Raw genomic sequence first — 18,824 nt, 5'->3', positions numbered from 1 at the left:
AGGCGTGCACAGCTGATCCAAAATTTTGTCACCCCCTTCTCCTCCCTTGCCTTGGCACCCCTTCCCACGGTTCGTCGACGGCCCAGGCCAGGGTAATCACCCGGGTCGGTGGCCCTCGACCAGCGCTACGCGATACCCAGCGAGCAACGCCTCGACACAACGCAACGCGTCGTAGCGCGGCGTAACGTAACGAAACGCAACGCAACGCAACCCAACCCAACCCAACGCAACGCAACGCGAGAGCAACACAAACGGGACGCGATGCGGTAGACAGGGCGACGCCGTAACGTTATATTAAACCCTGAATCCCCCCGCTCTCTACCTCGTCGCCACCCCGTTTCCCCACCCTCTGTCTCTTCAACCTCCCCCGTCGCCACGGCTTGTCCCGTCGGCCATCGGGTACGCAATTTTATTCACGGTAAAATACGGATAATAATAACAATAATCAGAACAATAGTGATAACCGACAAGAACGATACCCACGTCGCTGCGAGATGAAGTAGAATTTTAAATTGTAATCAAATTTCGGAGAAACGCAAAAAGTACCCGCACACGTTAAAAATGAAGAAACGAAAGAAAAAAGAACGAATAAACAAAAAAAAAAAACAAAACAAAAAGACATTCATTGAAATTGAAGAAATTGGATTAGTGTAAAAGGATTATGACGAAGAAAGCGATGAAAAACAGTAGTAGACAAATATTTGTAGAGATTATCGATATACTTTATTTACAATGCACTTTAAATACATACGTGTATAAAATATTCCATTGTTAATACGATCATTGTACTGAAACAATTATTAATATCTATATTATTACTTATTTTGCGTCGATCTGCAATGGGACGAATGCGAGAATGCGACAAAAGAAAACGAAGCCAAAAATTATTGTAACGCGTATAAAAATTTATGCGTCAAGATATCGGCAATATTGGCAGAGGCAGCAGTGATTTTGTACAACCATGATATGCATCCGTGTATATGTATTGGATGCGTATACCGGGAGTCTCCGGTGAAAGTGTCGACTCCGAGCCACGCGCACACCGCCAGCGTCGACACACGCACAATTTTTACGTGAGCCGAACGTAACGGACAACGCTGCGACGCAAACTTATACACATGTGACGCTGGCGGTGTGCGCGAGGCTCGGAGTCGACACTTTCACCGGAGACTCCCGGTATACACATGTGCACACTGCAAGGATGAAATAACAGTGCGCGGTTATCCGTCTCAATAAACGTGTACATACATACATGCTTGTACGGTGGACATATACGATATACTATATTCTATAGGTACGTGTGCGTTTTGAGTATATAACGCGGGGCGCGGTGAGATATTATACGCAAGAGGTCGATATTGGCAAAAATATTGTTGGTGAGAAGAAAGATATATATGTACATACATATATATATATATATATGGAGAAGAAAATGATATAGATGAACCTGACGCTGAAGAGTTTCTTCTCCTGTCCCGAAAGGAAAAAAGGAGGGGGGAAAAATGGCACAAGAAAAGAAATGAATGGCGGAACCAACGGACGAAAAGAAATAACGGCAAAAACGAAGCAAATGCGTGTGTAGAGAGAAGCGAAACGGGGAAACGAGTGATCACGATCAATCACATAAGCTCAGCTTGCGTGACCGTGTTTTATTATATATGTATTCTATCGTAGTGAGCGTGGCTCGGAGTCGGCATTTTCACCAGAGACCCCCGGTATACATACCTGCACACTGCAAGAATGAAATAACACTGCGTTAGCGGTATTACATATACATATATATATATATCAACAAATATACAAGATTATTTTACGGAGAGGTAGAAGTAAGAGGGGAAAAAAGTATCGGCACATGATCACAAAGAGAGACTGACTTCCTACCGATTTATCCGTACATATATTTATTCATTTGTGCTGCATACAGTTTGAAAATCACTTTGTTAACATATTCGTGCGTGTTCGCATGTATTTTCTGCTAGAGAATCGCACACCCAATAAACATGAAATTTTCAATTCACAGGTCGAGATTTCAAATATACACCGTTACATGCATGTAATTGCGTTGACATTATTTTTCTTTCTTGAATATTCTACTCAATCAACGCCATTGTGTCAAAGTTACCAAATGTTTAATTACCTTTGGATTTGCCGCGCTACAAGCTAATATATTGCACAGGTATATCGATGCATGTATGCAATCCCGTACGTGTGTGTAACTTCGCCTCGTGGTTAACGAAGAAGGCGGAAAGTCCGCGGGTGTAAAGTGTGAAACGGTAGATATAAAATTGAATAAAGCTTACGGTGGTTGTGCGTGGGTGAGTGTGGCAGCCGGGGTTGGGGGTAGGGGTGGGGGATGGAGGTGCACAATGTGTCCGGGTCGTTGGCGGTCACCATGGTAACGCAGCCTCCGCACCCCGTGACGTCACTGCTCCATCGATCCGCTAACCTTACTATAATTCCGAAACCTGTAGGTATATTGTGCCATGTATGCATGTGTGTAAAACTGTATGTGCACACGTACGCGGGTAGAGGTGTTTGTACGTTATATTATGTATATACTGTCGATAGTTTCGTACGTAATTTCATTCTGGCACACTTGTATGTAGACGTAATTATACACAAGCACGTGCCTGATACATTGCATAACTAAATGCGGTATAATCTATCTGACACATTTATTTACATAAAATATGTATACATATGTGCGTGATACGTGTGAGGAGACGTTGTCCATTTACCTGACTAATAGTCACACCTTGATTTATTCGATAAGGGAGCGCAAGAGAGAAAAAATCCTAAAATTATGAAAACAAAAGAAAAAAGGGAAAAAAAGGAAAAGCAACATGTGTTAAAAGACTCTTATACGGTTTAATTTTCCGGTTTTCAGCAATCTGTCTGCATTATCTTCGAAAAAACGAAAACCTTAGCCATTGATTTTCCTATTCATTTTCTCGCAATCTTTGATATCATGTGAACGAAAAAAAAAAAAAATCTTTGCACCAACTTCTTCTTTTTTCCATTTCATATTGATTTCATGATTTTTTCTCAACTTGGGTGTAAATTGGCATCCTCAACTATTTTCTTCCATGAGGCCATAGACATTCGATTTTTATCAACATCCTGTGACACATTATGCTGTATTATACACTTGTAATCAACAATCTACAACGTAACAATAATACTTCGATTGTATAATCGCATAGATCGATGACCCGCTATGTTCTCATTTGTATACTCGTATAACGCTTGTTTCTTTTGTACCAATCGGGCGTCATAAGATAACAATACCAATATTGCATCATTCAAAATTCTTCAGAAAAAGGAATAACACCACCGCGTCATGCATCCGAGTAATTTTAGGCCCGATAAATAGTTAAAGTAACGATTACACGTAGGAAAAAATTAACGTTTATTATAACTGCTTGAAAGAAAGAAAAAATTAATCACTGGAAACGGAACTGAAAAAGTTATCTCGTGACGATATATATCCGCATATAAATTCACATATAGATATATTTAGACACGCGTGATGAAACCGTTCGCAATGATAAATCGTCAAATCTCAATATCGTCGGGGGTGGCGGGGGGAGGGGGATAAGCTTGTCCGCTGTTTTACTACGGGCGGTTCTGGAGAAACTGCTTTTCTGCGGTAACCTAGGCACAGAGATATATAACTGGAGGGTTGCAGGGAACGAGTATAACAAGGGTGCGTGAAAGAAAGAGAACCAGCGACACGGTTTAAGTAAGGAAAAGGACCTTTCGTCGTCTTTTTTCTTTTCCACTCTTACATGCGACGAAAGGGGGAGCATTTTGGGGCAGGCAGGGGGGGGGGGGGGTCTGAACGAAACTGGTCATCAACTAGCTCCTACTTTCACCCTGCATCCGTGCATCACTGGGATCATCAATTTCATCTTCCCCATCACGAAAAACGGCTTGCAGTCGGTCACCCCCCCCCCCCCTCCCCCCCGGCAACCTCCGTAATCCTGTCAAAATCAGCCTGTCACTTCCCCCCACCGGGTATCTTTAGGCTTCCCATACGTATGCGAAGAACGTGTATACGCATACACATATTTGTGTGTAGTAGGTACATATGATAAACGTATGTACACATAACGCAAATTTCAACGATCATTGAAATTGATATAAATTATCGTGTGCTGCAGTCGAGAAGCGAGATAAAAAACAACGTTAGGGAAATTATGATATTAAAATTCACTTAGTTCGCATTCGTTATTCAAGCAGATCAGATGTTATGAAATCTCTAAGAATTTTGAGAAAATCCTTGAAAACTTTAGAGAATTTCAATAGGTACGGTTAGAAATGTTTTTTTTTTGTTCTAATTAGCAAACTGTAACAACAGCAACAACGAGCTTGCAGTAGGGAAAATGAAAAAAATGCTATACTGCGGGAAAAAATCAGACAATTTATATGACAATCATAATAATAACCGTAATGATAATTGTATTAATATTAATAACAATATTAGTAATAACAACAACAACAACAACAATATCAGATATTACGTATTTCTATAATATAAAACATCACGAATCATTGTACAGGTATATTGCTACACTAATAATGATCCGTAAAGTTTATACACCTATATTATGGTTCGCGTATGAGTTTACGCGTCTCTGTTGTGTCTTTCGGCATAGAAGATCTAAGATTGAAGGTCGACGTAGGGGGCGGGGATGAAAACGCGGGGTTCGGGAAGCAGGGGAGTTCATAGTAAAATATTTTTGTTTTCGACTGTACCGAATCGTGCCCCCTGATGCCCAGGCGTACGTTCGAACGTTCGTTGGTGTTCGGGGGTGGATAAAAGAAGTCACGAGGGGTTGGGGGCGACGGTAGGGTGGGAGGCTGTGTTTGGTCCGGGAGCTCCACTCTCCTACCGTCAGTTGCGATGCTGTATTGATCTGCCTCCCGCGCGAACTCGCGAGCCGCGCGGACCGTCATCGTGTTATATATATTTTATATATAATATACATATATATATATATATTTATATATATATATATGTATACACATGTATATGTATAGTTATACATATAATGTATATTGTATATATATCTATATATACATATATATATATATATAAGGAGAGGACCGGGAGAGTAAAGTATAAGCCGATGTTGGAGCCCCGTTGCCTGGGAAACGGGTGCCCCCCCCCCCCCCCCCCCCCCGACCGTCATCCCATCCATTCCCTACCATCCGAAAAACCCACCCCATCCTTTGACATCGTGGAACGCCCGACCCTCCACCCCCTCATCATCCATTTCCCATCTCCGCAGTATATATGTGCAAATGCATATAAAGCGTATAGATAATTATATATGTGTATAACATGCATGTAGTACACGTGTACTATACACATACATTGTGTATGTGTGTGTCTATATATATATATATATACACAATTATGTATATGTAATGTATATGTATATTTACCACGTGCAGGAGAGCACGAACATGATAGTGTAGATGTTTTACACCATCAAGTATGTATACATAAATACGAACTGATCATATGGATACATGTTCATAATCCTTTGTACCCCTCCCCCTCCACCTGCTCCACCCCGCCAACCGCCAACCTTTTCGCTTTCAGAGTTACACGTCCAGGGATGGTCGTTTACCTGTAACATATAAAGATACGTGTGTAGTAATAGCAGTGTGTACGAGACTATGGGTTATACCTGTGTGTACAACTGCAAATAATGTATACACTATATATTGCGAACCGAGATTATGTTATAGGTATATGTTACTACGTGTGTCGTAACGCGGCATTTTTAATACGTGTTACAAAATGTTCCCCAAATCCTAGGCGGAACCAAAAAGTAGGGATTTCGCGATAATAAACGTCGATAGAGTAGAACAAGAGCGCCAGGACGAGATTCACGCATCCGAAACTGTGAGCAGGGACACTGTACAGTCTAGCGAATTAAATATTTCAGGATTTTTGTTGATCTTTGTTTTCGAGTATGTGCGACACCATACGTGGAATCGGCGGCGAATTCGAGAAAATCACGTGATAGCGAGTGGCGGAGATCTTCGAAGGAAGGACGACGAGAGCGCAACTATCACCGCGAGCGGAGGGCCCATGGAGACTACACAAGGAGCACGAAGTCAAATTGGTGAATTGACAAAACTTGTCACGGTAATTGTTCACGTTAGGTTTATTTTTTGTACCAGTAGCGTCGCTAGTGTTCCTTTTGTACCAAAGTGTCATTGGTTGCAGGGAGGCTCAAGATGGACTAATCGATGATCTTGCAATGTGATTCGTAGAAAGTTTTCACTACCACCGCCTTATACTCCCTCTACTGTCTATGTTGCATAGGGCACACCAATGCCATCTTATCTCAGGTAGTGATTTGTTTACATGAAGAGTTCACGCTTCTTGTGTAGTCTCCATGGGAGGACCTCACGTGAGAATATGGAGAGAGCCCCAACGTACGGCTTTGCTGTGAGGGAAACAAAGGCGGACGAGATTCCTGTTGTTGGCCACCGAGCCGTAGCCTCGTCGCAAAACACCAGTGTCTCCCGGCATCGCGAAGTCGTCACCACACCACTGACGAATTCCGGAGCATCGGAGAGTCCTGCAGCCAATCAGCGTTCCGCGACAGCGGACGTCGACGTTAGCTACAAGCTAGAATTTAAGAATTTCGTAATCCGAGAGCTAATTAGATCCGGGGGATTTTCGCGATCAATAACACCTATGTTCGAATTCCGAGTCCTAGTCCTGGCGATATTCGAGTACAAAATAAAAATCTAAGAATTGAGCATAGAGACGTGGTGTGGAGTACAGTTTGTTGCGTTTGATATTGGAGATCGGCGGAACTGACGTCCAAGAATTGAGTTAAAGAATTCTTGGTGCGGTTGCGAAGCGGTAAGCGCTAATTTCCTTCTCGTGAAAAAATTTTGAGACTGATCTAGTTCGGTACACTGACTAAAGGTTGGCCATTTTAAACTTGCAAGTAACGTGTTAGAAATTCGTTTACCAATCTTCGTGCTTACTGGTGTCGTAGCTTGAGTTTCGCAGTGACGCATGGAGTCCTTTTGGGCTACTGTAAATTTAGAGTAAAGTCACGGTTTTTCAGTAGAGTCATTTCGTTTGTAAATTGCGTGTAACGAAACTCCTCGGCACCTCGTCTAGTCGTGTTAGCATGTTTTGAAAGTGTCAACTCTCGTCTAGTCGCGTCTTGCCGTGTGTGTAATGAGCGTTCTGTTTAGGTGTAAAATTGTTTTTCCTTCAAAGGATATTCGAGTTTCAGTTGAGTCACGTTTAGTCGCGTCAAGTTCAAGATCGTTTAATTGAGAATTACTATTCTTTCGCTCTTGAGCATCTTGCCGATAGCGCAATTGTAATTACGATTTTTGCTGTCGCTGCGAGTAGCGTATCGATTGTATTAGTAATCCTGTGTATTTCGTTGGCGTTTAGCGCCGTAATTAATATTCAGTTTGAATTAGTGACGATTAGCGCCCTAGTTAAATTGAGAACGATTGAGGTCAACGTGATTGAGCAATAATGTTTTGTTCCATTTCAGTATGAGTTTATCTTTTGTGCTATCGCGGTTAGAGCGTTCGAACAATCCTTTTGTTTTGAGTTAATTTTTCCTGTTGTTCAGAGTGCAACTGGTTGCATTAGAATTAAAATTTATTTTGCGTTATGATTTGGAATCGCAAAGAGCGAATTGAGTATTTCGTTTCCTTTAAAATGGTAAATCGCGTAGCGTTTCACGCGTCCGTTCTTTCTCTCCACAAACTGACCCCTCCCGTCTTCATGGTAATGAACTATCTGGCACAGAAGGATATAGCCAAGGATTGGCGAAGCAGACGACGAGAGGCGTGTTGGTCACACCAGGCACCTAACAGCATTTCGCGATATCTTTTTCAAAATTAGTTTTTTCCAGTTTTCAGCGCCGGTTGCCGAATTATTTTGAACACGGTAAGTTCTTGGTGAACCTCTCCCGGTGAGCCAGGGAGATTGAAAATCCGACGTCGCAACGTATCCGTTTTACTGCAGGTATGGTACATGTAGAATTCATCGTAAAATTGTATGGTAGAAGAAATTCAAGGGGAAATCTTCTAATTACCTATGATCGCGTGATGATTGATACGAGGCGTGTGCACGGGTGGGTATAACAAGGTTTAGGATTATTATAGTCCTGTAGTGCATATAGCGGTTTTTGGCTTTCGATATTTTATAATCGACGATCTGATGTTATTGTGCTAGAGATGATGAACGGAAAAAGAAAAGGAGAAGATTAATTCTAATCGTTGTGGATGTTGGTAAAGTATTTATTGAGAATTCGTACTGAATATTACGAGTATGTTGTTTCGCTATGTCCAGAATTCTTCTGCTAAAATAGAAAAGTGTTCTTCGTCTACAAATTTAATTTCCTGGTCTAATAATTTGGTAAGAATCCAAACAAACAAACATGATCATAATGATAGGTACATGTATAATGTATGTACAGTTTGTTTTGAACATGTTCGAAACATCGCAGAAAACTTTCTTTACTTTTAAATGATTTTTTCCGAAATTGAGATATTTCTAGGCGAATTTTATAATAATTCATCGATCATGCGACATCTTAGAATCTTTTTATTACACGTGCAGCTTCTAATTTAAATTTTTATTCACGCATTGTCGGGATGATTCCAAAGATTCAATATTTTTAATTCAGAACAAGTCGATAGAGTAATTACAGATGAGATAGCCATAGATGAGAGATTAAAAAATTAAAAGATTGAAATATAGTGTTCACACGTGTTGAGAAAAATTTTTATTTCTTCCAAATTAATATTCACAAACAAGTTATACAAGTACAAATAATAATAATATCGACATTCCTTATGTGACATGGGAATAATTGTCAAACAGATATGCCAAAAAGATGCATCGGTAACATTTATGTTATGTTGCATAATTGTCAGTGATCTATTTTGTAATATCGTGATTCTATAAAATTAGAGAACAAAATTTTTGAAATGCCAAAAGATCAATGTACCGGCTCTTGACGAACAATCCTTCTGGTTTTGCTCTCCCTCCAACAACTTCATCTTTTTCTCGCTTTTGATACAGCTACAAAAAATACTAATCCCCCATCTCTGTGCATATAGCCAAACGTGTTCAACATGTATGTACATTAATGAGCAGAATCAGTCACAATCAGTTCAGGAAATGGAGCGTAGCTGAACCTCCACGCCGGGAAGTTGAACACCCTTACCTTTCACCAACCTCTTATAATTATCACGAGTCACCAGTCCCAAAATATATCCGATCACTGGCTGTGATCCGGTTAAAATTGGAAGTGAAGGAAAAGGGAAGGGAAAAAATGAGAAAGGAAACTTCGAAACAGAACAATATTACACGTGCACAATGTAAGCATCGGGAATGATAAAGTTATTGATTCACAATGACAAAAAAAGAATGGTATTGATAGTGATGAATACATAAGTGAAGTCTTGAATGAAGCAAGTAAAAAAATCGACCGAAATTTAGCAATAAAAATAACGGTAGTAACAATAAAGGCATAATTTTTATCAAATATTTCTCCGTAAATTAAATTCCCAATGGACATGCGTGGAAGTCCACTTTACAAGTATACGTACATATGTGACATAAGCTCACGTATATACATATGTATAAGGGTACATAAATATTATATATATTGACAGATGCGTGAGGAACAATGAGTAGGTATTGAACGAACCATTCTACGATCGATTTCATGCGTACAACCTATGCAGGCGTATTATATGCTATTCTACATACTCTCTTCTATACATATAATATATATACTCGTGTATATACGTAGAGTGAGATTTTACGGTGCAAGAATATTTTTTCTGTGAAGATCATCGTACGATCGGCTACTACTAAACAATCGTTAATTACATTTGAATTTGCGGTCAACTTCTGACTTGCGTCGTATATGAAGAATTAGAAGAAAAAAATTTAAGTCACGTATATATGCGAGATGTAATAATAATAATTAACAAATGAATATTGACATCGATTAATAGAGATGTTATACATCAAATTATCTAAAAATACTAGAAATAAAAAATTCAAAAGGCATTGTGAATGGTGAACAGAAAAAAGAAACACCCTTCTTTTGAATCGTAAGACTTGGAACAAATTTTCTTTTTTGCGAGTAGGTGTAATTATTATCAAAAACGAGAGAAAAAAAACACGAGTTTATCACGCAGTCGGTAAGTGATCTCTGTTTCTGAATAGACGTTTTGCAATGGACGGTACATAAGTTTTAGTGTAGGTGACGCTAGGTGTCGGTCCAGCGCAGCGTCTCGTTATGGCATAGCAAGCGCTCTCTGGTCGAATGAGATGATACTATAAAGGGGGTTGGTTTATTTAATTCTGCGTCATCGATGCCGTGGAGTGGGGAAAACGACGAGGCCTGAGGGAGGGGAAAAGACACACAACAATAAACCCTGCCGTGGTGCCGCTCCGCCAAAACCTCGTCTCTCCATTACTCTCTTTAATTTACAACATATTATCATAACAATAATCATAATCATAATCAGGGTGTCGAAGAATCCTTTGAACATTATTTCAGTTTCTTTATAATTATTTTTCACAAACCCGTTATAAGTGCGCGGTACTTGGTAATAAAATATCTTGAAATGCGTTCGATGAACCTAGGCGCGCCGCCTGTAAGGATCAGGATTAAACGAAGCACCCCGTGAGCTGATTCGAATGTAAAAAAAAAGATGAAGTATTAAGTAAATCTAACGATAGCAATAACGACATTAATGATAGTGACAAAAATTTTACGTCAAAATGAAAGTGAAGTGATCTACATGCATGCGGTATATAATATCCTATATATTCATATACATGAAATTAACGAGACTTTGATCCGCAAAAGACTCGCGGTTATCTTACTCAATCTATATATCTATCCTTCCCGTGTACTGTGATGTTCTATTATTGAAGGGTGGCGTGCGGAGCACGGATAAAATGGCTGTGATTAACCCCAATAGGCTATTTCATCAGTTACAGCGGTGAAGGTTATTTTTTTCACCTAATGCAAATACAATTCTGATTACTATCGCAAATTGTCAGCGCTGACGAGTCAATTGAAAGATAAGAAAACGAGATAAAAGCAACGGAAAGAAATAAATAACCCAAGATATCAGATGAAAAAATCAGGGAGAACTGGACGGGGCGGTGAGTAAAAACAAAATAATAATAGGCAAATTACCTTAAACAATTTCTTATTTATTGCAAATAACATAATTCAGTTATTCTGTGTGTCTTTTGTTTCAGATCAGATGGTTGACACTGGTTTTCAGAAGAGTTAAGCATTACAGAAGATATTCCATCGAGTCATTTTCGTTTCCTTGGTGTTTTCCTTCGTTTCTTCTCACCTCTCGCTTGTTTTCCTTAGTCAATTTTTGAATAATGAGATCTTACGACGGTGAAAGCAGCTCGGGTGACGAAGACGATCGCAGGGAGGGTGGTCCTCACGATGCTCACATTCAACAAGGCACCTGGCAACGGTCTTCGTCCCATCCAACATGGGCGTGGGATCATCGAGCCGCTGTAATTGAATTTTCAAACGACTGTACCTGTCAAAAATTATAACGTTAAAAGCAAGAGCAATTTTCAGCTTTACAGTTATTTTTTACCCTGATTCGTCAGATCTGAAAAGCCCTGCGAATCTTGATGAAATATCTTGATTTTGGAACGCGTCCAATTTCGTTGGTATTTTTTCGATCTCCGTTTCATTTAGACAAATTTTTTCCCAGCACCAGCTGCCGTCTCAGGGAACAGGGTCACTTGAGTCGATGGTATACCCGCCCCCCGGAGCCTCGCATCCAAGTACAGGGCTATCCTCGTCGACAGGCTATTCATCGGAACACCCGCAGGGAACAGCGGGTCGACGAACACCCCTGGGAGCCGTAGGTCTCGGTGGATTTTACTTTCAACAACAGCCGCAGCCGCAGTCATCTGCGGCCAGTTTGTCCGACGAGAATAGACCCGACCACGAAAGGTATGATGCACTTTTTCTTTAGTATTCTGCTTCGGAGCAAGACGGTTCAATGATGCAGAGAATTAAAAGAATTCTCAGATTGTGCTAACTGCGAATGTGTTGTAAAATGGCCGGCATCGTCCACCTCGCGATTTCAACATCAAATTTCGGGAGCTTGCGATTGAGTTTTCTCATTTCTCTTGTTGATTCACCATCTCTAGGACTGATAGAAGGACTTATGATGTTAGGTAGCACGTTTTTCCCGTGCAACCGAAAGAAAAACATACCGCGGAGTCCTCACCTAAGAAGGAATCTGCGTATGAACTCATGATACCGTTACAAAATGATACTATTTTTCAGACCTGGTGTATCGCGACTGAATTGCAGTCCCTCGAAAACCAAAACAACAAGACAGGGGAAAAGCGTACGTCTGAACATAAACGCGAGAGAACGCCGCAGGATGCATGACCTGAACGACGCCCTGGACGAACTTCGTTCCGTTATACCATATGCTCACAGTCCGTCCGTGAGAAAGCTATCGAAAATCGCTACCCTGCTTTTGGCAAAAAATTACATACTCATGCAAGGTGAAGTTCTTATTTTATTTATTTCTTTTTAATATATCTCTGCAGTGAATTTTTGCGTAATGTACATCTAGCCGCAAGCGAAATAATGAAAACAATTTTCTTTTTCTTCGTTGGTGAATAGGCAACGCTCTTGAGGAACTGAGACGTGTCATTGCTGTTCTCCAGTCGCCGCATGCGCACACAACCGCCTTACCACCAACCCCTGCATCCTACGATCTTTTGCACGGTTTTCCGGGAAAACTGTTCCAGGGAGTTCAAGGCGTGGTTCAAGGAACCGGTACGGTGAACGTTTCCACGTCGAACTCTTCTCAAGCAGTAAGTGCTGGCGGTGGGCTGGTGGACAGTGGCGGCGGGAGCGGCGAATCGACGTAGGAGAAATCGTCAAGAGAAATGAGAGTCGAGTCGGAAAGTAGAGCCAAGAAGTAAAGTATAGATATATTACGCGCTAGAAGTTATTTAACAGAATTATATAACATGATAGAAAAAACTAAGGAAACTAAGTCAAAGACGAGAATTTGAATTTACTAACTATGTACGTGAATACAATATAATGCGTATCATACATGATACAAGTGAATCAGCTGAAACCGAAGAAAGTACTAGCTGGTAAGAAAATCTAGTCAGTAAATAACAATGATAACGATAACATTGATAAGAAAATCAAGAATGTATAGCAATAAGACGTCCTGCAAGAACCGTCGTCTCTAACCAATGCCGTATTTTTTTCGTCCGCGATTGATATTTTAGAGAAACGATGGAAAAAAAATTCTGCAATCTCCATGAAAAAAATTTCATTGAACCAGAGCTTCCATGTTTTGGTATTATACGTAACAGATTCTTCTCGTTTCTTATTCAACTATTCGATACACGATATAGTATAGTCAAGGAATTGTTGGGTACTCTAGTTTTGCATTATTTTGGTTTTCGCATTAATATCGGTGATAATTTGGTCGATTCGAGAACGAGATTCAAATTTTTTATAGCTTGAAAAGTAACAAGAGAAAGTGAAAATGAAATTGAAAGTATTATCTATTTTCTAGATAAATTCCGTCTGCAACACGATAGTCAATATAGCATGTGATATATGTCAAAGTATGCATAATTATTGTGCATACAATGATAAAGGTAACAGTACAGTATGTAATAATATGTCGATGCCCTCTAATCACTCAACTTTAGAGAGGCTAAATACAAAAGGTTGAACTTTGGCGTGACGATTATAATCCAAGTAACTCTACGGATTCCAATGTTAGAACAATTATCTTCTGTACTTGTACACAGAAGTTAAATGTTAGGTCTTTTATAATCAGCCTTTCTGAAATGAAGTGAATTTTATTGGGGTCCATCGATATAGTGTAACGTTTTAAAGTTTAGCGATGAATATACCGAAGTTTAACGGTATATCCAATAGTATTATATTCAATAAAGAGTTATCATAATTTATACATCGATATAAATAATATGTATCTATAGATACAATATTTCATAAAAAGAGTAATATGTACACGTCAGCTTGTTTACAGAGTTGCGTATAAAATAATTTTGTCAGAACTGTTCGAAGTAATTATTGTCGATTGGATAAAGACGTAGATTTTAGATGTAAATCGAATCGTTGTAGAATATTCTAATCAAACGGCCAACGCATTTCATATACATATTGCCGTGCACATACAACAGGCTGCATGATTGAAAAGTATAAATACTTTGCCTTGTATCAGCGACAATCTGCTCTCGCTGTTTTTTTCTGCCGTGTGTATCGAACATCGGCGTTTCTGAAGCGTGGATACATATGGAAAGCAAAATAAAAATACATAAACAATAATAACCTGGTTTACATACGAATCGTACGATAAACAGTAAGCGGATGATAACCGTGTCGAACCTTTGAGGATCCTCTTATGACTCAAATAGCAGTCGGTGTCGAGACGAATAAAACGAGCCCCCATAGTCACATTTGGTTAAACTGATCGCGAGATGTCGAATGTTTCGATTTCAGATTAACTAACGTATCGCTAATTATCTAAACGAATAGCAGACGACACCCGTGCGTAGCGTAAGTCGCTCTGAAATTTCAAACACCAATATCTCGGGATCGTCACGTCCCAAGTCGACGAACGAGGACTCGGTTTGTTCGGCTTAACGCTAACAATTTCGTAAATGATAAAAGAACTGTAAGACTTGCACGAAAAGCTGAGTAAATATTTTGGGACTATGTAACATAAAATGCGTTAAACCAGTGCCGATCAGGGCAGTATATTCATTGACTGAAGATATGTATATTTAAGAGTACAACACAAAACACTGCGACAGGTTTCGCATAAAGTGCAGTGATTAATATAACGGTAAACATAAAACAAAGTTTGAAAAATTACTCGAATCGCATTATCATGCATAAGTAAGTAATACTATTGTTTGTAGATTGTAGTAGGTTTCACTGTCTAGTGCTCAAATAAAATATATTTAACACAAATCGGAGGACAAGTTTAATATTGCCGGTAACAGGTATTTCTACGATGTGAATAAAAATCTGTCGGTGAGTGCAGTTGCGATTCGAACTCCTTCAACTCGAATTTGAAATTAAAAATATAAGCGAGCGTCTGCGAACGGACGGAAAGTCAAAGGAGCAGCTTGAAGCTGAATAATTTGAAAATTGAAATATCGAACACGACGACGGTTTATCAACGCCTGCGCGGCAGCCACCGACCATACACCTAGAATGCTGATTGTGAATTCTATTCCGATTGCTGGCGTCGCGTCGAACGTTGCCGGGAGGGCCGGGAGGACAAGGCGGCAGGGGCAGGAGTTTGTCGACTCGGTTTTCGGGGCAAGGTGGAGGTAGAATCGGGTCGCGGTGGGTGAGGGAAACGATCGCTAGCGCGAGGAACGGGAAGGCGGGGGGGGGGGGGGGGGGGGGCGAACGGCGCAAGTGCGAGCGGCGAGCAGCGGCGTTGGCGCTGGCGTTGGTGGGATCAAAGATGGCCGAGAGTATCTGCGTCATGGAGTGAATTCTTGAGCTCCCTGTGACCGAGTCGACAAAAAAATACGGTGTTATTCAACGGTTCGACTGATAGAGTACCTGCCGTTTTTCGGCATTCGGTGGCTGGCTGATAACGGCGTAACGTCAGGCGCATTATGCGCCCGAGAGTGTGTGCAAATCCATGTACACATGTGTAAATAGAGGAAGAAAAGGAAAGATGTAACTCGACGGTGGTTTACTGTATTAAGGTTATAGAGGTGAGTTGTGCTCCAACGATTATCGCTAATGCGTATATTTTCACCCCGTTTATTAACCTTTCGACACTGTGTCCTGCACCGTTCCGTTTCTTAAGTTAGGATGTTACAAAAAAAAAAAAAAAATACATACCATTTCGATTGGTACGATAGGTTATAATAACCCTGACAGATGACTGCTTTGACTCTGTCGGTCGCCCTCTGTTTCCTCTTAATTCACACCGATAATCAGGATTGTTCCTCGATCACTTATCAACTCCTTCGGCTTAATCGACAATAAAACTTTCACATACCTTTCTTTGGTTGCCAGCACGAGGCTCCCTCACGCTATTCCTCGCATTCTTTCCTCCCCTTCTCTTGTTCTCGTTTTTCTTGGTACGCTTTTTTCATTTTTCCCTTTCTTCTGCTTTTTACGTTGAGTGAATAATGTGATCAGTACCCTTGTTTACTGTCCGTATATCAAACACCATGCTCGATTTATGTCCGTCTGTTCGTGTGTATATCCATCTATCTACTATCTAGTCATCTTTGCGTTATCTTGTTCAGTTGCTATATTCATTTTCATTTATTTATACATCTAACCATCGTAAGAAACGATTATGACGCTCTCGCTGACCGGTATTCAGAATACATGTTCCATTCCGTTGCCCAAATATGTGCTTTTTGTCATCAAACTAATTTAAGAAAACTATCCATCATCGTTTATCTTTGTCAAACAGTTATATTTATAATCTATGTTCAAAAGCAGATCGTGTAGTCATTTTCTGTTGTTTCGATTCACCGTGTCACGTACACTCTGTAGCAAACGTTTCACCCATTATGAAAGACGTGTACAACAAGATGATAAATACGGTAATATATTCATAAATACCTACCCCCAGTTTCCTTTCGATGAAACACGGTAATTGATTTTGCAAAATAATAATCATTGAAGTGGATTAACTTTTTGTCCACTGTAATTGTTGACCAAATATTTTCGACCCTGAAAATCATAGGGATTTGTTTAACTGATCAGAAGGCTACTTCCTACCCTATAAATGTTCTTTTCAGCGAAACCTGATCATTTATAAGGCGTTGTTTAATCGAAAGTAATATTATACAAACATGATTTGTTTTTGACGAGAAGATCACTGAACCATATTTGAAAAGAAATTTTATTTCTGTTCCGTTTGGTATTCTGTTTTTGTTTTGATTATGACCCGCATAAACAGGCGACGCAGGAACTTTCCTTGTAAAACGATGATTGTACCAAACTTGCTGACGGCATTCCGTATGCAAAATAAATAAAAACGTACATTGGATACAGATTTGTTATTCCAAAACACAGACAATATTATCGTTGTTATTGTGACTGCAATTATTATTATGGATATGTAGCAATTACATGAACTACAGAAAAAGATGCCTGAAATGCATTACCAGATTAGGGCTAATAGCAGCTTCAGAAATGAATATTCCCATGACTCGGTACGTCATAACTATACTTATTTGAAATTGGAAGTTGCATAACCGTACATTACGATACAAATGCGCGAAGTAGGTGATTCTCGCAGGTGAGGGTGACAAAAATATGAGTGCGAGGATCACGTACGCGCACGCGTATCCTATACTTTTTTTTAACTCGATTTACGAAATTCAGTGTGCGAAGTAAATCATTCTCTACATTCAGTGCGCTAAGTAGTTACTGCGCGTAAATCGGGCACTTCGCACATTACCAACAGGTATTAGAAATCGAATTTCGCACACTGAGTTGAAAAAAAACCTGTTCCTCTTATGTTGTTTTTCTGAAAGGCTCACAACTTGTTGACAGAATGTGTTGAGGAGATGCCCCTGTCGGTTTCGACGTTTACGTATATGTATATCTCCAAATATCGAAGTCCACGTATCTCAAACGCGAAAAAGTTGAGTGTTTTTGTTCAGAATTGCGTATAGAATGAGGCTGTTCAGCCCTTTTTCGCGTTTGAGATACGTGGACTTCGATATCTGGAAATATATACGTCAACGTCGAAATCGACAAGGGCACCTCCTTAAAGACTTGAACTAAACCGTTGAAATTGCATTTTGAATTTTTTTTTAATTCTGTACCATATTCCAGCTTAGATATCAGTTTGGTTCCTCAGGAAGTGTTGAGAAGCGTGTTTCTTAGGGTTTCGAAGTAAATTTTGTAAAAAATAAAGAATCAAACACGAAACCAAACAAGACATGTTTTACAGACTTCGTACAACTTATAACAGCCCTTACGGAAAATCCTCAAGTATGGGGTGAATTCAAACCGTCGACTTTTTTCTTGCGGGAACTTGGCATTATCTATGAGTCGGGGGTACGAATTCACCCTCAAATTGAGATTTTTATCCGTAAGAGAGATTGGACTTCTGCAGCGAAATCTCCATGTACGAATAGTTTCTGACATTCCGGATGATTCAAAAAAGAAAAAGACAGGGAAAATACTGACACAGAACGCAAATTAATCAATATCAAGTGAAAGTACCATATCCAATAAAACAATTGTGAATAAATAGTAAGGTGTGCCAAAAAAATAATTTTTTTTTCAAATTAGCATAAAAATTTCGGTAGAGCATCTCAAATAGTTATATCTCATCCAAATGTGAGCTCTTAATATTGATATTTAGAGATGCCTATATTGGTTTTCCCCTTTTCCATTCCAATAACACGTAAGGAAAATCAGAAAAATTTGGACTTTTTTTCTTCTCGTAAATGGCTTGACTTATAAACTATATTAATACAGATTAAATTCACAGTATTTGAGATGTTCTGCCGAAATTTTGATGCGCGTTTAAAAATAAAAATAAATTTTTTTGGCACACCCTAATAAATAGCGTTCAAATTTAAGCGCCGACATCTACTGCGCAAGTTCAACTATTTAATGGCACACATGTATATTCGCATGTCCATCGATATACGTGTGTAAAATAAAACCCATACAGGTATAACACAGTTCGGCGAATAACCGTTCATTATAGTGTCCTCTTTAATTTTTTTC

General features: G+C 39.7%; 1 protein-coding gene and 1 long non-coding RNA gene across 6 annotated transcripts; one reads left to right on the top strand and one right to left on the bottom strand.

Moving 5' to 3' along the window:
• Positions 1–5,565: 5,565 nt before the first annotated feature.
• Positions 5,566–17,087, bottom strand: LOC124183110. Its single transcript, XR_006870927.1, has 4 exons — positions 16,928–17,087; positions 16,699–16,805; positions 16,117–16,619; positions 5,566–5,639 (listed from the first exon to the last, which is right to left on the bottom strand). It is a non-coding gene; the product is annotated as an uncharacterized LOC124183110 (long non-coding RNA).
• On the top strand, positions 10,425–15,062 carry LOC124183107 (class E basic helix-loop-helix protein 23). 5 transcript variants are annotated; one of them, XM_046571155.1, is made up of 5 exons: positions 10,425–11,200; positions 11,300–11,575; positions 11,788–12,026; positions 12,366–12,592; positions 12,714–15,062. In XM_046571155.1, the coding sequence occupies exons 2-5, from the start codon at positions 11,435–11,437 to the stop codon at positions 12,962–12,964; spliced, it is 858 nt and encodes a 285-aa protein (XP_046427111.1). In that variant the 5' UTR covers positions 10,425–11,200; positions 11,300–11,434; the 3' UTR covers positions 12,965–15,062. The 5 variants fall into 5 exon arrangements, with proteins under 5 accessions (XP_046427111.1, XP_046427109.1, XP_046427108.1 ...); XM_046571153.1 differs by having other exon boundaries at positions 10,427–10,728; positions 11,782–12,026; XM_046571152.1 differs by having other exon boundaries at positions 10,427–10,839; positions 11,782–12,026.
• Positions 17,088–18,824: the final 1,737 nt, after the last annotated feature.

Source organism: Neodiprion fabricii, chromosome 5 (assembly GCF_021155785.1).
Source record: "Neodiprion fabricii isolate iyNeoFabr1 chromosome 5, iyNeoFabr1.1, whole genome shotgun sequence".
NCBI lineage: Eukaryota > Metazoa > Arthropoda > Insecta > Hymenoptera > Diprionidae > Neodiprion > Neodiprion fabricii.
This window is presented reverse-complemented; position numbering and strand designations above follow the sequence as displayed.